This window comes from Suncus etruscus, chromosome 14 (assembly GCF_024139225.1).
Source record: "Suncus etruscus isolate mSunEtr1 chromosome 14, mSunEtr1.pri.cur, whole genome shotgun sequence".
NCBI lineage: Eukaryota > Metazoa > Chordata > Mammalia > Eulipotyphla > Soricidae > Suncus > Suncus etruscus.
In genome coordinates this window covers 90,157,189-90,180,144 of record NC_064861.1, presented here as the reverse complement: position 1 = coordinate 90,180,144, position 22,956 = coordinate 90,157,189, and the positions used below count along the sequence as shown (strand labels likewise).

General features: G+C 53.8%; 1 protein-coding gene across 1 annotated transcript; it reads right to left on the bottom strand.

Annotated features, from left to right (window-relative positions):
* Positions 1–554: 554 nt before the first annotated feature.
* Positions 555–6,798, bottom strand: CALM3 (calmodulin 3). Its single transcript, XM_049787312.1, has 6 exons — positions 6,615–6,798; positions 3,292–3,322; positions 2,414–2,557; positions 2,221–2,327; positions 1,997–2,132; positions 555–1,897 (listed from the first exon to the last, which is right to left on the bottom strand). The coding sequence occupies exons 1-6, from the start codon at positions 6,615–6,617 to the stop codon at positions 1,869–1,871; spliced, it is 450 nt and encodes a 149-aa protein (XP_049643269.1). The 5' UTR covers positions 6,618–6,798; the 3' UTR covers positions 555–1,868.
* Between the last annotated feature and the right edge of the window lie 16,158 nt (positions 6,799–22,956).

The following is a 22,956-nucleotide window of genomic DNA, read 5'->3' as shown; positions in this document are numbered from 1 at the left end:
TATATGGTTCTGGGGTGGTGGTGGTCAAACAGACCCCCGGCCCCGTAAGCTGTGTGCAACTGAGCCCTAGAGCCCCAATTTAGAGACAGGCATGATGGCCCTCTCCATGTCCTCCAGGCCAGATTGGGGGTGTGTGTGTGTTTCTGCTCAACTCAAAGGTGTGCAGAGCTGAGTGTTGGGGGGGTCCCTGGTGTTCTGCTGGATTCCTTCTCCCCTTGGGCCCTCAAACCACCTGACCACTTCTGTGTCCATCAGTGCCTCAAGTTCTCCGAGTCTGTGCGCCCCTCTGCACTTGTCCTGCCGTGAGAGCCCTCACACTCTCCCTCAGACAAGCTTCTGGCACCCCAAAAATCAACATCTTATTTCTCGGGTCCCGACGCTACTCCTCACTCCGTGGGTGCTCGGGAGTCCATGACGCTGCCCTCAGGCTACCTCTGCCTCTTCCGTCAGCCCTGCCCAGACACCCCCACACCAGGGTGCAGCCTTGGGTCCATCTGGGCAGGGAGGGTCAGGCCGGGCCCAACATCCAGATGAGAGGGGAGGAGTCAGCCAGGCATCACTGTATTTTATTGGAAAACATTGATATATATTTTTCTTCACAGCTTGAACTGAACACAATATCGCCCGGTTTCTTAAAAAAAGGAAAAAAAGAAAAGAAAAAGAAAAAAAAAAAAAAGAAAAACCAAGAGGAAAACACTCTGAGAATGCCCACAACCTCCCCTCCTGCCCTTCTCCCCTCGCCCCGCCCTCCCTCCCCTCCCCAGGGCAGAGAAGGGGTGCCTCGAAGCTGGGCAGGTCCAGGACCCAAACAAAAACCATTGGGGAATTGGGGGACAGGGGGTGCAATGAGCAGGGGGGATTAAGACCCCAAAGGGCGGCGACTAACTGCCCTCTTCAACGCACTTGTCCCAGGGGGGAAGCCAGAAGCAGCTGCGGACGGGATCATGCTGTCCGCTGGGGCGTGGGGGGCAGGCGGGGGTGTGGCGGGGAGCACAGACAGCAGAGGTGGGGTGGGGGTTCTTATTGCAGGGGTGTTCTCAGGAGAGCCTGGTGGGGTGCATCGTCCCTCTCCCCACCCTTCAGTGAGCCCCGCACGGGCTTGGACAGGGGTTAGGTGTGTGGGAAGCGCGCGCACACACACACACAAGCTTTGGGGGGAGCTGGCACATTACAGAACCCCCCTGGCCCCGCACCCAGCCGGGGATGCGGGCGGGTGGGCCAGCGAGCGGAGGATTAGCACCAGGTGACACACAACAGCAGGACTTGGCTCAAGGACAAGCCATAGGGCAGTGGCCACCCTGCCCAGGGGGGCCACTGAAGCGCAGCCGCAGGGGTCCGAGCGCTGCCCCCCTCGCGTGGGACGAGAATGCCGGCTTCTCACGCACCCCCAACTCGCGCCATGGCCCCTGTCCACCCCCTCAGGACTCCAGGGCCACATGCTGCGGTGGCGGCAGGCAGGCTTTGGCGCCTGCATGATGCTGGGTCCCTCCCTGGCCAGTCACGCCAGCACCCCCAAGTCAAGAGGAGAAAAGAAAGGTGACACGGGGAGAGAGGAGGGTGGGAGGAGCCCCCCGCGCCTCCCCCCCAGAGCTGGAGGTGATGGGAGACTCCTCCCGGGAGCAGGCAATGGAGTGAGGAGGAGGAGGGAGGACAGGGAGGGGTGTGTGGGGGGGTGGGCAGGGGTGGGGGGTGTGGCAGGAGACCCCGAGGCAGGAGAAAGAGCAGTCATGCAGCTTGGGACAAATCTTTTGTGGCTTTATCAGATTCTCAGTCGATCAATTGGTGTTTGCTAGAACCGGGCCGCGGGCGGGCGTGGGAGGGAGGCGAGATCCAAGATCCAAGGCCGGGCATTGCCAGCTGCCGGGCCTTCACTTCGCGGTCATCATCTGTACAAACTCTGTGGGCGACAGCGGGCCGCGGGGTGAGCGCTGAGCTGCCCCCTGCCCCAGCACCCCCCCATACAGCCCGGCCTGCCTGTTTGTCCATCCCGTCACACCTTCATAGTTAACTTGCCCATCGCCGTCGATGTCCGCCTCCCGGATCATCTCATCCACCTCCTCGTCCGTCAGCTTCTCGCCGAGGTTCGTCATGACATGACGCAGCTCAGCGGCACTGATGTACCCGTTTCCGTCCTGGGGGGTCGGGGGGGGGCATGAAAACGGGTGAGACGGCAGGGAGATGGGCCATGGGGTTCCCCAGCGCAGTCCCCGCCATGCCCACCTTGTCGAAGACACGGAAGGCCTCCCGGATCTCCTCCTCGCTGTCCGTGTCCTTCATCTTTCTGGCCATCATGGTCAGGAACTCCGGGAAGTCGATGGTGCCGTTCCCTGGAGGGGGGATACCGGGTGCGTTCAGGGCCGGGCCTGTCCTGTCCTGCCCCGCCTGCCCCCCAGACCTGTGCCTGGGGCCTCACCGTCGGCGTCCACTTCATTGATCATGTCCTGCAGCTCTGCCTCGGTGGGGTTCTGGCCCAGCGAACGCATCACAGTGCCCAGCTCCTTGGTCGTGATGGTGCCGTCGCCATCCTTGTCGAAGAGGGAGAAGGCCTCCTTGAATTCTGGGGGACACAAGGGTGTTAAAGCGAACCGAGGGACCTGGATGTGGGGGGACGGGCAGCCGCGCTGGGCTGGTGGCCGGTGCGTGGGGGTGCAGGGAAGCAGTTGGCGGGGGGTGGCTGCCAAGCCAGGAGGCCGCAGAGCGGGTGGCGACGAGTGGGCGGCTGCAGCTGGGGGACCAGGAGTGAGCGGCGGAGAAGCCGCCCTCCCACTGGGCCCGTTTTTGGCACCTGGGGTGGCCTCCCCCTGAAGCCCCGGGGACCAGATGCCTGGCAGCCTAGCCCCGTGGGGGTGGGTGGAGACGGGGTGTGTGGGCCGGGCTAGGACAGAAGTGGGGTGTCGGGGCAGGGGAGTCACGCACAGCCCCCCATTCTGGGCCCCAGGGAGACTGTCAAGAATCTCATTCCTAACTACCAGCTCCAGGCCAGAAGTTGGTGTGTCTGTGCGTGGGGGTGTTGGGGATGGGAACATCATTTGTCTTACCCCCCGAAAGATGCCCGCATTTGAACCTGGCAGCAAAGCCAGGGTCCAAGTGCCCAATCTCTGAATTTTACTTCAACTACCTGCTGGCCACTGGGGCACTGGCCAAGCCTGAGTGTGTGTGTGGGGGCTGTCCTCAGGCCGCAGGGCTGAGTAGAGTGAAGGGGAGTGTCTGTGCAGCTGACCCAAGTCTCTGGGGGTGCAGGGGAAAGGCACAGCAGAAGCCTGTGAGGAGCAGCAGCAGCACCCGACTCACCTGCGATCTGCTCCTCGGTCAGCTGGTCAGCCTGGAGGGGCAGGAGAGAGGGGGTGAGCTGGGTGCTGGGCACTGGGGGGCCGAAGCAACCTCAACATCAGTGTCTGCGCTGCCCCCACCCTTACTGCCCATCTTGGGAGCCGGAGGCTGAGAAAGGAGTAGTGGCCCCGAGGTCGGTGGAAACCTTCTAGAAGGCTCCTGGCGGCCGCCCCGGGAGCCGTCTGGGGCTTGGCTGGTTTTCTGTGTCACCTAGTTGAAGACGCTGGCCCAGGACGCAGGGGACACAGCAGCGTGCCAGAGGCTGCGGGACCCGAGTCAGCTCCCCACGACGGGGCTGCTTGCTTCTCCTGTCAACGGCTGCTGACAAACCCGGGCCAAGCAGGAAAAAAGCTGGGCCTGGCCTCTGGGCACCAGCAGTGGGTGGCAACCCCCCTTTACATGCAGGTCCTGAAGCTGCGATCTCATAGATGAGAGCTCAGAGGGGTGCTGAACCCCAACATGGAGCTCTGGGCAGCAGCGAAGGCAGCATCGGTCCTTAGCCAACGCTGCCAGAGTGGTGTCCCCCCCCCATTTACTCCAGTTGGGAGGGAAGTGCAAGGATGCCCCCAAAACTCCCAGCAACTATAATGTGTGTGATATTCTATAGGGGGTTCTGGGGCCAGCGGGGAGCCTGCCCCCCTTCTCCTCCCTGTACCCCACTGCCGCCGCCTGCGAGAACCACCCATAGCAAAATTGGGCTAACGTGCTGTGTTTTTCTGACTAGTTTTTTTTTTTTTTTTTTTTTTGGTTTTTTTGGGCCACACCCGTTTGACGCTCAGGGGTTACTCCTGGCTATGTGCTCAGAAATCGTCCCTGGCTTGGGGGGACCATATGGGACGCCGGGGGATCGAACCGTGGTCCTTCCTTGGCTAGCGCTTGCAAGGCAGACACCTTACCTCCAGCGCCACCTACCCGGCCCCCTGACTAGTTTTTTAATCGGAGTGAAGAGGAACCACCTGGGTACTTGGGGTCCAGGCCTCCACAGGCAGGATGTGGTGGCAGAACTGGGGAGCTAGAAGGTTCCCGAGCTTTCTGGAAAAGTCTGCAGGCTGCAGGGAAGGCGGGGCAATGCCGCTGGCTCCTTGATGGGAGCCTGGTGGGTCAGCGCCCTGGACCTCCTTCTTGGGGACCCCTGGACTCCCAGGGACCAAGCAGCCCAGCTTGGCTGCTGATGGGGGATATTGCCCCACCCCTGAAGATCAGAGCGAGACTTCCGCTGCCCCCTTCAAGCTCCACCCTGGCTCCCAGCCCTCCCCACCCCTGCACACAGCTTCATTCCCAGCCCAGTCCAGGGCCCAGGGGATGTGGGGAAAAGGGGTGCAGATGCCCGAGGGGGCTCAGAGCCCCTCCCTGCTCCCTCAGAACCCGGCTCTCCCCTTTCTGGGACTCATCACTGCCAGGGCGAGGGAGGGACACCCCAGCCTTTAGAAGCCTTTAGGCTTCTCAACCTGTGCCCTGGACCGGAATGAGGCTTTCACCCCAAACTGGTGCCCAGGTGACCCTCCTATATGTTTCCTTTCCCTTTCTCAGACTCCTGCAGGGAGTTGGGGGGAGATAATCCTGGGGTGGGGGGGTGCCATTTCCAGGGTTGGGGGGCAGTCCAAGGCCCGGCCCCAGTGAGACCAAAGTCCAAGGCCATATCCAGGGCCGGTCCCACCCAGCCCTTGCTGATTACAAAGGGAAAGAGAAACCCGGCCTGGCCAAAGTTCGGGTCCCACCAGTGGAGGGGTCCCTGGAGGGGGGGAAGCTGGAGAGCAGGCTGGGGGGGGGCACATGGGCCTGTGGGAGTTCGTGGGAGCCTCTGCAGCGGGAGGAAAAAAGAACTGGCAGCCAGGGCGAACCCACCCCGCCCTGGAGCTTGGGTCAGTGTTGCATGCGGTCCCCAAGGGAGGTCCTTGAGGGTGGGCCACCCCCCCACCAGCAGCAGCAGCAGCGCTGCAGCCCTCGCCCCAGCCCCCACCCCAGGCTCCAGGAAGAAGCCTCCGTCCTGACAGTCGCCAACGCCACACTGCGCCGCGCTGTCATTTGGCACGCCTTGGCAGAGCTGAGCTGCAGCGTGGGGCTGTGGGGCTGGGGTGCAGGGGTGCAGGCGGGCTCCGGCACTCTGCACCCTGTGGGCTGCGAGGGGCGCCGGCTGGAGGCTTGGGAGAGCTTGGGGGGGGGCCTGCAGGTGGGATGTGCAAACCCCCCAAGCTAGCACCCCACCCCCATTTCCTGCAGCTTCGGTGCGCCATCGGGGCCTGGGCGACTCCGCCCACCTGCCTGGGCCGTCTGGGGAAAGGGAAAAGAAGGGGGCTGGTCCCCAGCACTCCCCCTCCCCCTTCGCAGCCCACTCCCCACTCTCCTCCCCCTAGGGGGGCCGGCTTTGGGCTTTGTCCCCACTTTCCCATCCAGCGAGCTCCCCCCACTACCTCCAGCTCCAAACTGGGGACCCCCCTGGCTTGCTGCTTCTTTTTCTCCTCCAACACCCCCAAACCCCATCCTCACCTCCCACCCAAGCTCAAGTCCTTGCAAACACACCTTATCGGGGTGTCAAAATGGGGGGGACCCCCTTTCCCTCTCCCTCCCTGAGAGTTCAACAAGCTGAAATCATAGAAACGTCAGAACCTCTCTCCCAGCTTGCTGCCCCCACCCTAGGACCCCATCACCAGGCACCGCACCCCAAACCCCAGGCAGGAGGGGGGGATCCTCCTCGCCAAGTTTGCGCCTCGACCCCCTCCTCCTTTTCCTGCAATGCCGGTCTGGGGCGAACCCCCTCTTTTATATATATTTTATTTATATATATATTTACCTTCCAGGGTCTCATCTGCAAATAGGGGTCCCCCCCCAATTTCCTGGCCCCCCTCTCTCCATGCGCCCTGGGCGCACCCCACCCCACCCCACTTGGAGGGTTCTCTGGAACCCCTCATTGGGGGGTCCTGGCTGCCTCCTTGCACCCCCTTTTTCCTTGCATCCTCCCCCAGGATTTCAGGGGGGTGGGAGGGAGCCCCCCAACACCTCCTCCTCGGAGCCCCAAAGCTCTCAGGCGCGCAGGTCTCCATCCTGGGGTGCCAGTGGCCCCTTGGGGGATCGGGCTGCCCACATTTGTGGGGGTGTCGAGCTCCCCCAAACTTCGGGGGGTATATTAGGGGATCTGGGGGGGTCTCAACCTCCGGCTCTGGGTTTCGCCTAACCCTGATCCGCTGATTTTTGGGGGGCGAGGATGGGGGTCGAGGGCTCCGCCTGGAGCCCCCCAACACTCCCCGGGGAGTCCAGGCCCGTCTCGGAGCCCCCCCGGGACTCACCATGGCGAGGATCGGGGGGTCCGGAGCGCGGGGAACAAGCTTCCTCCGGCGGCGGCAGCAGCTGCAGCAGCTCGAGCTCCGCCGCGCGTCCGCGCCTCCACACTCACTGCCCGCAGCGCGCGCCGCCGCCGCCGCCGCCCGCCCCAACCGCCCCGCAACGGCCGCCGCGCGCGCCCCGCCTCGCCGGACCCGCCCCGCCCCGCCCCGCCCGGCCGCGCCAAGCGCCGCCTCACCGCACTGCGGCGCCCGAGGATCCCTCCGCGCGCGCGCCCCCGCGACTCCCCCCAGGCCAGGCGCCCAGGTTCTGGGCGGCGGCGCGCATGCGCGGCCCCGCCGCCGAACTACTTTCGGTTGCCTAGCACCCGGCCCCGCCCCGGCGGAGGAACACCTCTCGGCGGGGCCGTGATGCGTTATGTTGTAAGCCGCGCTCCTATTGGCTTCCGACCCCGGCGGAAATGAGAGCGCCGCTCCCATTGGTCCGGCCTGCTCTGCAATGCGTCAAACTGGGCCGAGCCACTTGGTGGAAGTGGGGGGGAGCCCCGAGCTCGCGGCTCATGGAGGGGACCCCCAAGGCTCGCACGAGCCGACGAGGGAAGCTCCGTGGTTGTTCAAAGGCGAGCGCGGAGTCTTCCCCGTGTCCCGAGAGTCGTATCAGCGTCGGCTGCCGATGCTTAAGGCCACCTCTCGGCTCTTCCCCCTCCAACTGGGAAGATGGTACGATCCAAAAAATTGCAGGAATCCCTGAGTTCCGCCCCTGCATTGGGCCTGGCCAGGTGGCGGGGTCTTTAAGGTTTTTGGTGGGTACCCAAATGTTCTGCACCCCAGATTTAGATGCAAATAATGCGTATGCAGGGCCACTTTCTGCTCTTCATTTCTGATCTGTGTGAAATTAGGGCACCCCCCCCCCCAAATACCCAAGACACTAATTCATTCTACATAGCCATAAAGTGGGTGCCTAGGCTATGCAGGCAAAGGAATTGTGCACCCCTGGGCTCCCCAATTATTCTCAACAATTATTTCCTAGGACACGTGCTTCTTGCATCAGACGTCAAGGTTTTGCAAGCATGGCACGGAAAATAAAAGCCTGCAAAAATCAGCCTTGACTTGGCCTGAAGCCTAAAATATTCTTCTGGTTGCAGGGGTGGTCCAGGTGGCTTCTGTGCCTTGGCCACTTCCCTATGATTGGCTGGGGAAGGAGCAGGTGAATCAGGCAGGGCCAACCATCATGTCCCGCCCAGGACAGAATGATGCCTGAGCCAATGAGGGCCTTTCCCTGGTATTTTTGCTTGTCTGTCTGTCTGTCTGTCTGTCTGTCTGTCTGTCTGTCTGTCTGTCGGGCCACACCTGGCAGCATTCAGGGTTTACTCCTAGTTCTGCCCTCAGAAATTACTCCTGGCAGACTGAGGAGACCATATGCATTGCCGGATCGAACCCAGGTTGGCCTCATGCAAGGCAAACTCCCTACCCACTGTGCTATCTCTCTGGTCCCCCTTAGGTTTTTTTGGATCTGGGGTTTCTTCCTTCTACGCACAAGACTTTAGGAAAAAATTTGAGGTGCCAAGGCTGTGAAGAACAGATCAGAAGTTGTCTCTGACCATTTTCCCACTCTGTAGCCCAAATCTTCCTATTTCCTCAACATGTCAGCTTAGGAAAAAATTTGAGGTGCCAAGGCTGTGAAGAACAGATCAGAAGTTGTCTCTGACCATTTTCCTACTCTGTAGCCTAAATCTTCCTATTTCCTCAACATGTCAGCGGGGAAATGTTATCTAGGCGAGGTACAAATAAGAACTGATAAGGGAGAATGCAAAAAGAGATGGCTTGAGAGAGTTCTGTTGGCTTTCACTTTCCTGGTGCCAGGCTCTGTGGAGACCAGCTGCACACCATCATCCCAGGAGTTTGATTACCTGAGGCATTCAAGTCCCCCTTTTTATCTCGAGCTGGTTAGTGTTGAATTTCTGTCACATGCAACCGAAGACTTCCTGGTGGAGATGAGCTGCGTGAATCTGGGTCCCTGTCAGCAGTGGACCTGAAACGGAGAAGCCCAAAGGCCCATCTGCTGAACAAATAAACAGAGCGAGAGGTAGGTCTCTCTCTCTCTCTCTCTCTCTCTCTCTCTCTCTCTCTCTCTCTCTCTCTCTCTCTCTCTCTCTCTCCTCCCTCTTCTCTCGTTTCTCTCTTTTAGTCACAGTCTCTACCAAGTAGATAATTCATTTATGAATTACTTAGGACTATAAAATCATAAAGATACTCCTAGTAATTCTTTGGAGCAATTACTCAGGCACCGTTCCAAGCACATTTAATTCTCCTCAACCTCCCTATGGATTTGTTACGTCCATTTTTCCACCTGATGAAACTATTTTCGTTCTGCTGAAATGAAAAGAGAGCAAGAGGCAGGCGTGACCAAGGTCAGAGAAGTAAAGCGTTGCTCAGTCCTGCAGTAGTCTGGATATTTTTTGAGGGGCCAGAAGGGCCACTCCTTTCAATGCTTGAGGGCATATGTATTGCCAGAGATGGAACCCTGGTCTTCTGCATTTGCATGGCTCCAGCCCTTTGAACTCTTTCCTCAGCTCCAATAGGAAGAAGTGTGTGTGTGTGTGTGTGTGTGTGTGTGTGTGTGTGTGTGTGTGTGTGTAAGTCACATCCGACAGTGCTCAGGGCTTCCTCCTGACTCTGCATTCAGGAATCACTCCTGTCAGGCTTGGGTGACCATGTTGGTTGCTGGGGGACCAAACCTGGGTCAGCCGTGTGCAAGCCAAGTGCTCTCCCCACTGTACTGTTGCTCCAGCTTTTAGGTTGTTAGGATTTGAACCCAAGCAGTTAGAAAATTCTAGTCATGAGTTATTGTTTTTTTATTTTTGGTTTTTTTTTTGGGGGAGGGGGACCATATCAGGAGTGTTCAGGGTTGATTCCTGGCTCTGCACTCAGGGATCACTCCTGGCAGGGCTCAGATATGGGGATGCTGAGGATTGAACCTGGCTCAGTTGTATCCAAGGCAAGCACCCTACCTACTGTACTATCAATCTGGACCCAATATTGTTGTCCTCTTCATGGGAAAGACCATATTTGTCTTTCACTCTCTCCCCCTTTTGTTTTCTTGATCCACACCTGGCTATGTTCCTGGCTTAATCTTGGCTTTGTGCTCAAGATCTTTCCAGTGGGCTTGGAGGACCATATAGAAAGCTGGGGATCAAACCTGGGTTGGCCATGTTCAAGACAAATGGCTTCCAACATGGTGTTATTTTTCCAACTCCTTCCACGCTCCACTGTCCCTGTTTCTGGAGAAACAAAATGTTGGCTGGCAACAGAATGCATGTCCAGGCACCTCTTCTCACCTGCCATCAAGAATAAAAACTAGGGCCAGAATGATACCATAGTGGTAGGGCATTTACCTTGCATGCGGCCAACCTGGGATGGACCCGGGTTTGATCCCCAACATCCCATATGGTCTCTTGAGCCTGCCAGGATCGATTTCTGAGCTCAGAGCCAGGAGTAACCCCTGAGCACTTCCAGGTGTGGCCCCAAAATCAAAATCAAAACCAACAAACAAAAAGAATCAAAACTATATTGACTTCTGGCCAGACAGGGTATCAGTAAAGATGCAGCATCTTGGATGGCCCAGCAAGGAAGGGACCTGCCTTCCCTGAGGCTACCAGAGCAGCAGCCATGGGTGTGAAGTTGAGGACCCCCAAGCAACACCCCAAAGCATGGAACAGACCTCAACGCTTGCCTGACGTCAGACTTTTCTTGCATCCTCTGGTGTCCAGCTGTGATTCCAGACGTCAATATGCTTCTGTAGTGCACTCCCTATTATTTGGGGTCACTTGGTTACAGCAGCCAAAGAGACTTGTCCTACATCTGCTGTGCCCCCCCCCCCATCAGCCCCCTGCAGAAACAGCCTTACTTTGATGGATGCTGGTGAACAGGGTTGGTTCCTGCTTCAGCCAATGAATACATGCTACGTCTCTGCTTCTGATTGGTTCAAAGCCTCCACCCGTGTGATCTTTTCTTTTTTTTTTCTTTTTAATATGGCACAATTTATAGTCAATAACATGCCACAGATCCTAGGCAGTCAGTTTGACATCTGCAAGCTCTGTGTGACGTCACCCCAGACAAGCGGAAGATCAATTCTGACAGCCCCAAATTTAGTGCCCACTCTTCTGGTTTCTGTCATTAGAAATTAGTGTTGCCTGGGTTAGAGCTTTATGAAAAGGGACTTGGTCGAACATGTAATCTTTGGTTTCCTTTGCTTGATATAATAACTTTGAGTAAAAGTTATATGAAATATACTTAAACGGAAATATTTTTCTTTTTAATATTCGGACCACACGCAGCGGGGCCCAGGGCTTCCTCCTGGCTCTGTGCTCAGGGATCACTCTGGGTAATGCTGAGGGGGACCCCATGGGGTGACTTATGTGGAATTCAAACTTAGTGGATCTGTATTATTAGGGGCCGCCGCAGAGTTTAGGAAATGACCAGAGTGACCAGCTCCCGGCCTCTGTCTTGGACTACAGTCCATCCAATCCTGGGGTTATTTAAAGTCATCTGCACTTTAGGAAGAAAAAAGAAAAAAGTCTCAGCCCCTGGCCCAAGTGACAGCTCAAAGGCTGAGCATATATTTTGCAAGTGGGAATATCAATCAGATATCAATTCCCGGTCCAGCCCTGAGCACCTTCAAGACTGAACAAGACAGAGCTGAAAGCAGCCCCTGAACACAACTAGGCATGGCCCATATCTAACCCACACCCCCAACTCTGAGCTCATTTATCTTCACTTTTTTTTTTTTCTGGGATGGGGTGTGGGGCATAGCCAGCAAAGCTCAGGATTCCTTCCTGGCTCTGTGCCCCCGCAGTACTGGAGGTAGGGGATGATATGGGATGCTGGGGATTGAACTCAGGCCAGCTGTGTGCAAGGCCAATGCCCTCCCCACTGGGCTAAACTCTGGCCTCAGCTCCATTGTCATCAGAGAGATTAAAATGACCAACACAGGCCCTTTTTTTTTCTTAAAAAATTTTTTTAATTGCATAACTATGAGATATATAGTTACAAAGTTGTTCATGATTGTGTTTCTGTCATACATTGTTCCAATAACCTTTCACCCGGGCACATTGCCCCCCTCTACGTCCCCATTTCTCTCCAGCTCTCCCCCTGCCTGCCTCTATACCAGACATTTTTCTTTTTCTTTGTTTTTGTTTTTGGTTCACGTCCGATAGCACTCAGGGGTTCCTCCTGGCTCTACGCTCAGAAATCGCTTCTGGCAGGCTTGGGGGACCATGTGGGATGTCGGGATTCGATCCACCGTCCTTCTGCATGCAAGGCAAATGCCCTACCTCCATGCTATCTCTCCGGCTATAACAGGCATTTTTCTTCTCTCTCTCTCTCTCTCTCTCTCTCTCTCTCTCTCTCTCTCTCTCTCTCTCTCTCTCTCTCTCTCTTTCCCCTCCCCTTTAGACATGGTTTGCAATATTGTTACTGAAGGAATATCATGCTTATCACTTTCTTTCAGCTCCCAGGTCTTGTCCAAAGTGATTATTCCCAAGTCTTAATGTCATCCAGGTCCTTTTCTGCCTTCTCTGCACTTCCCCTATTCGTTGTGACAAGCTTCCCACCTTGGACATGTCCTTCTGGTCCATGTGCCTAATGTCTTGGGGGAATTGTTACCATATTATCTTTTTTTCCCTGATATCACAGACTCACTTTTTTTGTTTGTTTGTTTTTGGGTCACACCCGGCAGCGCTCAGGCTCAGCGCTCAGCGCTCAGCGCTCACTCCTGGCCCTACAATCAGAAATCGCTCCTGGCTGGCTCGGGGGACCATATGGGATGCCGGGATTCGAACCACCATCCTTCTGCATGCAAGGCAAATGTCTTACCTCCATGCTATTTCTCCGGCCCCTCACCAACTCACTTCTGTTCATTATACCAAATTCAGCAATGTGATGTCTCTGTCAAAGGTCCCAGCATTCCTCTGACCACTTCCTTTTATGCCCTCCCTTGTCCATCCACCCACAGCTCACTTCGCTTCTCCTAATTTCTCTCCTCTCCTCCATTCATGCTCCCCACCATGGCCACGTGGTGTGTTCCCTCCTCGGAGCCTCCAGCCTCTGTTCAAGGGCAGGAGGCCTGGGCCTGAGCCTCCCCCACCCCCCAAATCTCCCCAAGTCCTTGACCCGGCTTCACTGCTCTCCCTGGAGCCCTTAGGCATCTAAGCGCACTTTCTCCAACATTCTATTTCGAGCTGGAGCCACCCCCGGGATGTCAGCCCAGGAGATCCCAGATTCTATTCTGTGCTGTTCCGGTGATCCAGCGGCTGAGAACATGAGAGGTGCTCAGCCTCCTGCGAGGGGCTTAAGAGAAACAGGACAGAGGGAGCAGGAGGGTGCTGGCCTTGCACATGCCGCACCCAGGTTGGATCCCCAGTTCCCCATGTGGTGGCTGGAGTTCTGCTAAGACTGACCCTGAGTACAGAGCCAGGAGTTAGCTCTGACACTGGGTATGGCGAATAAAATAAGAAAAGAGAAGGGGCCGGAGAGATAGTACAGTGGTAGGGCGTTTGCCTTGCAAGTGGTCAACCCAGGACCAATGATGGTTGATTTAAATCCCTGAGAGCCACTGAAAGTGACCCCCCCCAAAAAAAAGAAAAGAGGGGTCCTGAGCAATAAAACAGCAGGGAGATCATTTGCCTTGCATGTTGCTGACCTGGGTTCTATCCCCAGCATCCTATATGGTGCCCCGAGTAATTTCTGAGCACAGAGCCAAGAGTAACCCCTGAATGCCGCCGGGTGTGGCCCCAAAACAAACAAAGACAGAATGAGTTTGAAAAGAAAGAAAAAAAAATGAGATTTTCCAATGATTCCAATCTTGTGCTTAGTAGCAAGACTTGTTTTGATTTTGTCTGTCTTGGGGACTTTGTGGTCCCAGATAAAGACTCTTTGGACAATTTCTTTTTTCTTTTTTTGGGCCACACCCAGCAGCATTCAGGGTTAACTTCTGTCTCTGCACTCAGAAATCAGTCCTGGCAGGCTGACCATATGGAATGCAGGGGAACGAACCCGGGTCTGTACTGGGTCGGCTGCATGCAAGGCAAACACCCTATCGCTGTGCTATTGCTCCATCCCTTCTTTTGGAAAATTTTGTCAGTCACCCTGTAGACCCTCTGTTTTGTCTCTTTTGATCTTGTTTGCAAGTTTCCCACACTAGATCCCTGTTATCCATCTTTCTCCAAAGAATTCGAGAGAAGGAATCCTGTGTCCCTGAAGCTCCCCCTCAGGATGTCAGGTCTTAGCTTGTCCTTGCTGGGGATCTTGAGGCTCCCCTGTCATTCCTGTTTACTTCAGGAAATCCCAAGTCAGAGGAGTAAAGGGATGGCGGGTTGGTGTTCCGGCTTGGTGAACAGGAACCCCAGGTTTGGTCTCCAGCACATCAGGGTCTCCTTAGCACCACCTGGAGTGCCCCCTTTCAAAAATAAGAAGAAAAGATAAAAATCCAAGCCTGGGAAAAACCAGTTTTCACTGGCTTTCAGCAGTGACCTTTTAAATTTTTATTTATCATTTTGTTTTGTTTTGGGGACACACTCACTGGCGCACTCAGGGTTTACTTCTGGCTCTGGGCTCAGGTGTCACCCCTGGCAAACTCTGGCAACTAAATGGGGTGCTAGGTGCCACAGAGACTGGCACACATCACAAAAGCAAATACATTCAGTGTTGGCAGGGATGTGGAGAGAAAGGAACTCTCATTCACTGCTAGTGGGAATGCTGTCTAGTCCAGCCCTTATGGAAAACAATATGGAGATTCCTCTGAAAACTGGACATTGAGCTCCCATATGATCCAGTATGATAAGGTATGATATACCTTAGGAACACAAAAACACAATACAAAAATGCCCTTTGCACACCTATATTCATTGCAGCTCTATTTTCAATATCCAGAATCTGGAACAACCAAGATACCCTTCAACAGATGAAAGGCTAAAGAAACTGGTACATCTACACAATGGAATATTATGCAGCTGTCAGGAGAGAGGAAGTCATAGAATTTTCCTATATTCGGATGGGCATGGAAACTATTATGATGAGTGAAATAAGTCAGAGGGAGAGATGTAGACACAGAATAGTCTTATTCATCTGTGGGATTTAAGAAAAATAAAAGACATTATTGTAATATTGCCCAGAGACAATAGAGATGAGGGCTGGAAGGACTGGCCCATGGTATAAAACTTACCACAAAGAGTGGTGAGTGCAGTTAGAGAAATTACTATACCAATAACTATCATGACAATGGTAGTGAGTGAGAGAAATAGAATGCCTGTCTCGAAGACAGGCAGGGGTAGGGAAGGAGGGAGGCGGGGGCATTGGTGGTGGGAAGCTTGCACTTGTGAAGGGGGGGAGCATTTTTTTTACAACTAAAATCCAACTACAGACATACTTGTAATATCATGGTGCTTAAATAAAGATATTATAAAAATTAAAAATAAAAAAATGGGGGTGTCAGGAATCAAATCTAAGTTGGCTAAGAGAAAAAAAGTGCCTTTTACCTGCTGTACTCTTTCCCAGCCCTGAACGCATGAACTTTAGATTTGCTACTTTGGAATCCTTCAACCTAAAGACTGGGTTCCTGAAGTCACCCAGAACTGCCAAAAGCAGGGTGGAAATGAGCATCTTTTTATTTATTTATTTTTGGGGGCCACACTTGGAGGTGCTCAGGGATTACGCCTGGCTCTGCACTTAGGGGTTATTACTAGTGATGCTCTGGGGACCAAATGGGATGCCGGGGATCAAACCCAGGTCAGCTACATGCAAGGCAAATGCCCTCCCCACTGTGCCCAGGAAATGAGGGATCTTCTGTCTGTAGGTTCAGGATACCCTGATCAGAGTCTTCTTCACCCTAATCTTCAGCCTTTCACAGCCCCCTCTCAGCACAGAGGCCCCATTTAGCCAAGACTCTTCCGGGCATGAACCCGTTTTTGTCTCTGAGGGTTCACCTATTGAGATTTCACTGCTTGCTTCCCCTCTTTGCAGGGGCACCCCATAACCAGCTCTTGGGGTGTCTTTGCACAGTGTGACCTGGTGCATCCCACCCACTCTAGTGTTTTGCTTTGTTATTTTGGTTTTTGGATCACACTCGGAAACCCTCAGGAGTTATTCCTGGCTCTTCGCTCAGAAGTCACTCCTGGCTGGCTCAGGGGACCATACGGGATGCCAGGATTTGAACTGAGGTCTGTCCTATGTTGACTGCGTGCAAGGCAAATGCCTTACTGCTGTGCAATTGCTCTGGTCCCACACCCACACAGGTGTTCTTATGTGTTAACCTATTGTTATCTGACCTGTTCACAGACACGCTACCAGTCCCAGCTAGTGGACAGCTGTGACGGAGCTGGGCAGAGACTGGTGACCCAGTTGTAGCAGCGGGTACCCCCACAGGGCGACTGGCAGCTCGGGCAATGATAGAAATAGACAACGCAGAGGGCCCAGGCACCTGCCCATAGCCACGCTTCTGTTTCTGGTTCCAGATTCTATTTGTGACCATGTTCCTGGCACCCCATCTTTACCTGATCTCCCTACCACAAACACACATAGAGAAACGGAAGCTTCAATGCACCATAGATCCTGGGCTGTAGCAATGCTGGGCTCTGGACCCAGAACAAAATGATTCCCAAATGTGATCATGTGGGGGCTGGAGAGATAGCACAACGGGAGGGTGTTAGCCTTGCATGTGGCTGACCTGGGATGGACTCGGGTTCGATTCCTAGCATCCCATATGGTACCCCGAGCTTGCCAGGAGAAATTTCTGAATGCAGAGCCAGGAGTAACCTCTAAGTGCCACTGGGTGTGGCCCAAAAACAAACAAACAAACAAACAAACAAACAAAAACACAAAAAATACCAACCAAACAAACCCAAATGTGATAATTTGAATTACACTTAGCAGTGCTCAGGGCTTACATCTCTGGCTTTGCACTTAGGGATCACTTTGTTTTGGGGACGCCACACCCATCAGTGCTGAGAAATCCTGGCTCTGTGCTCAGAAATCACTCCTGGAGGAGCTCAGGGGGACCATGTGGGATGCACCATATGGAATGCCAGGAATAGTACCTGGGTCAGCAGCATACAAGGCAAATGCCCTACCTGCTATACTATTGCTCCAGCCTCCTCCGGAGTCACTTTTTTTTTCATTTGTTTTGGTTTTGGGGCCACATTTGGTGGACTCAGGGGTTACTCCTGGCTATCTGCTCAGAAATCACTCCTGGAAGGCACCAGGGACCACATGGGATGCTGGGATTCGAACCACCGTTGGTCCTGGGTCAGCCACTTGCAAGGCTAACGCCTTACCAATGTGCTATCTCTCCAGCCCCCTCTAGGGTCAGTCTTGATGTTTGAGGGAGCCACACACTGTGTCAGGGAATTTGGGGGTCACGTCCAGTGATGCTCAGGGTTTACTCTTGGCTCTTCCCTCAAGGATCACTCCCAGTGCTATTCAGATCCTATATGGGATGCCAGGGATTGAACCAGGTTGGCTGCATGCAAGTGCAAGGCGAGTACTCTTCCCACTTTACCATCTCTCCAGCCCCAAGGGCTTATTTTGTTGTTGTTTGTTTGGGAGTCAAGACCCAGCAGGGCTAAGGGGGCTATTCCTCGCTCTGTGCTCCGGAGTGTCTACCTAATGGTGCTCAGAGAACTTCATGTGATGCTGGGAACTGAACCAGAGTAGTATGTAAAGCAATCACCTTAAACCCAGGATTATCTTTCCCACTCAATAGTGTATTTTCTTGGGGGAGAGCGTTAGCTCTGCACTCAGTCAGTGGTGCTTGGAGATCATATGGGATGCCGGGGATCAAACATCCAAGGCAAATGTCCTCCACACTGTCCTCAGCCCAAATCTCCCCAGTAACAAGGGACCACCTGGAGCTTCTGGGTTCCCCTATATTTGTGTGTGTGTGTGTGTGTGTGTGTGTGTGTGTGAGAGAGAGAGAGAGAGAGAGAGAGAGAGAGAGAGAGAGAGAGAGAGAGGACAGTGTCCCTCTGTTGTTGTTTTCTGCATCATGCCCAATGCCCAATGATGTTCAGGGGTTACTCCTGGCTCTATTCACCGGAATCACTCCTGCAAGCTGGGAGACCATCTAGGATTCTGGGGACCAAACTCGGATTGTCTGCGTGCAAGGCAAACGCCCTCCCCGCTGTGCTATCACTCTGGCTCCAGTTCACACACACCCCAAATCTTTTATAGATAGAGCCCAAGGCACCCTGAACTGGGGGAGAGTGGAGTGCAGGGAGAGGGTGAGCGCGCCTGCTATTCCTTCATCGGTCACCAGCGGGCACTCGGGTGCGGCTCTGGTCCAGAGGCTCGGGGTACCACCATCGCAGCCCTAAGCCGGGACCCGAAGCTCCCCAGGAGCTGAAAGGAAGCTTCACGGTCCCCGTGAAAACTAGGAAATGGGTCGGGGTCCCAGGCTTTTATGGCATGCCATTGGTGGGCCAGAGGGCCACGGCTCCTCCAGAGATGGAGAGAGGGGACCAAGGCATCTTAATTTCTTGGAATAGCAGCTTGGGGATGCTGTCACCATGGCAATGCGCCATCAGCCAATCAGCGCCGCAGGCTTCTCCTCCAGCTTGACAACAATTTCTAGGCTCTCCTCTCTCTCTCTCTCTCTCTCTCTCTCTCTCTCTCTCTCTCTCTCTCTCTCTCTCTCTCTCTCCTCTCTCTCTCTCCTCTCTCCTCTCTCCCTCTCTCTCTCCCTCTCTCTCTCCCTCCTCTCTCTCTCCTTCTCTGTCTCTCTTCTCTGTCTCTCTCTCCTCTCTCCTCTCTCTTCTCTGTCTCTCCTCTCTCCTCTTTCTCTCCTCTCTCTGTCTCTTCTCTTCTCTTTCCCTCCTCCCTCTGCCTCTCTTCTCTCCCTCTCTCCCTCCTCTCTCTTCCTCTCTCTGTCCCCCCTTTCTCTTTTGTTCCAGGTAGTCGGTCCAAGGACAGATTTTCATGAACAAACCAGGGGTGACAGGCACTCAGATCTCTTCACACAAAGCAGAAGAAGATGTGAGGCCTTGGAATAAGTTTCTATTTCTTATCCGATGGGGCAGAGTCGGGGCGAGTTGATTCTGCAGATCTGAGTATCTTCCTGTAGGGAAAAAAATGAGCATTTTCAACCCCCTTCTTCCTATATGTAGAGGGTTTTTTTTTTTGGGGTCATATTCAGTGGTGCTCAGGGGTTACTCCTGGCTCTGCACTCAGGACTCACTCCTGGCGGTCCTCAGGGGACCATATGGGATGCTGGAGATTGAACTTGGTTGGCTATGCAAGGCAAATGCTCTACTCACTGTATTATCACTCTGGCCGCCTCTCCCATTTTTGTTTGGCTTTGGTGTTTGGGCCACACTGATGTACTCTTTTTTTTTCTGGCTAAGATCTGCAATTAGGGGTCACTCCTGGCCAGGTTCAGGGTACCCTGAACCCAGGTTGTCTGCATGCAGGTGTCTTATCCGCTGTGCTATCTCTCCTCATCTTCCTCTGTTTCTACAATCAAAAATACATTATCTGGAGCCAGAGCGGTGGGGCAAGCAGTAAGACGTCTGCCTTGCCCACTCTAGCCTAGGATGGACTGTGGTTTGATCCCCTGGTGTCCCATATGGTCCCCCAAGCCTGCAGCAATTTCTGAGCACATAGCCAGGAGTATCCCCTGAGCATCACCAGGTGTGGCCCAAAAACCAAAAACCAAAAAAAAAAAAAAAAAAAAAAGAAAAGAAAAAAAGGGAAATATCATTATCTATGTTAGTTATCAACCCAGGGCCTCAGCTCGATGAGGCCTGTGATTTACCACGGAGCCACAACCATAGACTTGAAAAATTATTATTTGGGGGACACAGCTGGAGAGATAGTGCAGTGGGAAGGGCACTTGCCTTGTATGATCCTGACTTGGGTTCAATCCCTGTCACACCAAGATGGTCCCCTGAACCTACCAGGAGTGTTTCCTGAGGGCAGGGCCTGGAGTACCCCTGAGTATCACAGGATGCGGCCCCCAAACAAAACAAACAACAGTCTCCTGTGCTCAGCACCATGTCACAGGCTGGGTGCCCAAGCCCTGCCTATTTCCTGTCATTTGTGTGATTTATGGTCACTGCCTGTCACCCCAGCCTGCCAGCCCTCCCCAGTCTTGCACCTAGGTTAAGAGAGAGCGAGACTGGCTGGAGACTTCCTTATATCTGCTGTTAGCTCCGCCCCCCCATTCCATTGTCTGTTTTTGTTTTATTTTGTTTTGTTTTTGGGTCACACTGGGCAGCACTCAGGGGTTACTCCTGGCTCTAAGCTCAGAAATCACTCCTGGCTCTAAGCTCAGATATCGCTCCTGACAGGCTTGGGGGACCATATGGGATGCTGGAATTCAAACCACTGTCCTTCTGCATACAAGGCAAACGCCTTACCTCCATGCTATCTCTCAGGCTCCCCATTATCTGTTTTGATTGGATGCTTCCCCATGACCTTTAAACTGATCAATGAATTCACCAGACACTGCCCCCCCCACTTCCTGCTGTATCTGTACCACTTCCTGGGTGATGGAGTACTCAGAGGCTTATAGCCTTCAGGGGGAAAAGCACTAGGTCTTGTCTTGGGGGACTTAAACCCTGACTTTGGACAGCACAGAGCCAGCAAGAGAAAGAGAAAGACCCTAAAGAGTGACAGAATCCCAGAGGGGCTCCCATCCCATGGCCACATGTTTGTGTCAGAAGCGAAAAGGGGCCAGAGAGATAGTACAGCAGGGCAGGTGCTTACCTTACACCTACCAACCTGAGTGCAATCCATGTAGGGTACCCTGAGCCCTAGTAGGAGAGATCCCTGAGCACAGAGACCAGAGTAAGCCTCAGCACTGCTGGGTGTGACCCAATGCACCTCCTAAGATATATATATATATATGATTCAGTATGGTGCTGGAGAGATAGCATGGAGGTAACGTGTTTGCATTACAAGTAGAAGCAAGGTGGTTTGAATCCTGGCATCTCATATGGTCCCCTGAGCCTACCAGGGTGACTTCTGAGCGTAGAGTCAGGAGTAACCCCTGAATGCTGCCGGGAGTGACCCAAAAACAAAAAACAAACAAAAAAAGATTCAGTGTTGGGCCATAGAGATAGCACAGCTGTAGGACATTTGCCTTGCACGTGGCCAAGCCAGGATGGACCCAGGTTTGATCCTTGGCATCCCATATGATCCCCTGAGCCTGCCAGGAGTGATTTCTGAGTGCAGAGCAAAGAGTAACCCCTGTGTACCTCCAGTTATGCGCCCCCCCCAAAAAAAAAGGATTCAGTGTGGAGTCTGGTGTAGAACAAACCAGGATTCCTGTGCTATGACCTGGGTTTTCGAATGTTCTAAGACCAGCATTTCCACTGGGTCTGCAAATGAATGGTGGGGTCCCAGGGAGGGTTTGGTCATGGCCCCACGGCCCCACCTGCCATCCTAGGTGGTGCCCATAACGCCTACAATCAGCCTGGTGGGACTGCCAGGTGATCCAGTCATAAGACTGAGCCTGAGAATTTGGGAAAGGGAACCTCCCCACAACCTCCTCCTCTTCTCCCTCTGCTCACTCACTCAGCCTTCTTGTAACATGTTAGTCACCAATTGTCCACTTGCTGTACTTCAGTCATGCTAGTTTTTCTGTATCCACCTAGTGTGGGTCTAAGCATGGGAATGGGTGCAGGAAAATTTTAGGTGTGGACCCCCAGTAGACCAGTGAAGGTGGGGTCTGCCCTTTAGGGCAGAAACATCTGAGAGGCAGGCTAGAAGAGACCCCAGTTTCAGTGCGACAACTTCCACCCAGGAACTTAACTGGTTTTTGTTGTTGTTTTTTTGGGGTGTGTGTGTTATGGGTCACATTTGGCAGTGTGTCAGGGGTTACTCTGAGCTTTATTATTTATTTAGTTAGTTAGTTTTTGGGCCACACCTGTCGGTGCTCAGGGGTTACTCCTGGCTGTCTGCTCAGAAATAGCTCCTGGCAGGCACGGGGGACCATATGGGACACCGGGATTCGAACCAACCACCTTAGGTCTTGGATCGGCTGCTTGCAAGGCAAACACCGCTGTGCTATCTCTCCGGGCCCTATTTATTTATTTATTCCTGAGCTCAGGAATAAATCCTGGTGGTGCTCTGGGGACCCTATGAAATGCTGCTGGGGACCAAAGCCGGGTTAGTAGCATGCAAAGCAAATGCCCAATTTCCTGTGCTATAAATCTGGCTCCTCTCTACTTTATATTGTTGTTGGGTCACATCTACCTGACCATACTCAGGGGTTACTCCTGGCTCTGCACTCAGGATCAGTCCTATGTTGCTCATTTTGAACCTATTTTGACCTCGATTCTAATCCCTGCACCCCATATGGTCCCCCGAGCCTGCCAGAAGTGACTTCTGAGTGCAGATTCAGGAGTAACCCCTGAGCACCGCCACCAAAAACCAAAATGTAAAAAGAATGATTGTTTTAAAAAGTGTTGTAATTCAAGTGAGAGGGGCTGGAATAATAGCACAGGGGATGAGGTGCTGGTCTTGCATGCGCCCAATCATTCCTGGCACCTCATAGGGTCCCCTGAAAACCACCAGGCATAGCTGTGAGCACAGAACTAGGAGTCGGTCCAGAGCTCCAACAAGCAAGATCTTGATTATAGCTGGGCAGGGCAGACAGCAGCAACCCCCAAAATCTGGCCCCATTCTTTGCTGTTTGCTTCATTAGGAAGTCTAGGTCTTTGGCTATGACACTTGCTATTACTCAAGAGATTTTGTGTGTTTAAAAGTTTGGTGCGGGGGCCAGAGAGATAGCATGGAGGCAGGGCATTTGCCTTGTATGCAGAAGGACGGTGGTTCGAATCCCGGCATCCCATATGGTCCCCTAAGCCTGCCAGGAGAGATTTCTGAGCGTAGAGCTAGGAGAAACCATGAGCACTACCGGGTGTGGAACCCCCCCCCCAAAAAAAAAAGTTTGGTGCGAGCCCAGACTTCTGGGAGTCCAGGACGTCTATGGTAGCTCCATGGCCAGACGGGGGCTCTTCCTTGGCCAATGCATCTTGCCCTGCCCTGCTGTGCCCCATCCTAAACCCTGCTCTTATCCCTCACTCCTCAACCTCTCCCAGTCCCCTCCCTCCCTCTTTTGGGCCCTCCAAATCCCAAATATAGACCAGGTCTCCTTGTCCCACATGTTGTGCTATTTCACCAGCCCCCAAAATATTTTTTTTGTTTGGTTGTTTCTTTGGTTTATGGGCCACACCAGAAGTTACTCCTGGCAGGGCTGGAGCAATAGCACAGCAGTAGGGCATTTGCCTTACATGTAGATGACCCGGGATGGACTCGGATTCAATCCCCAGTGTCCCATATGGTTTCCCCAAGC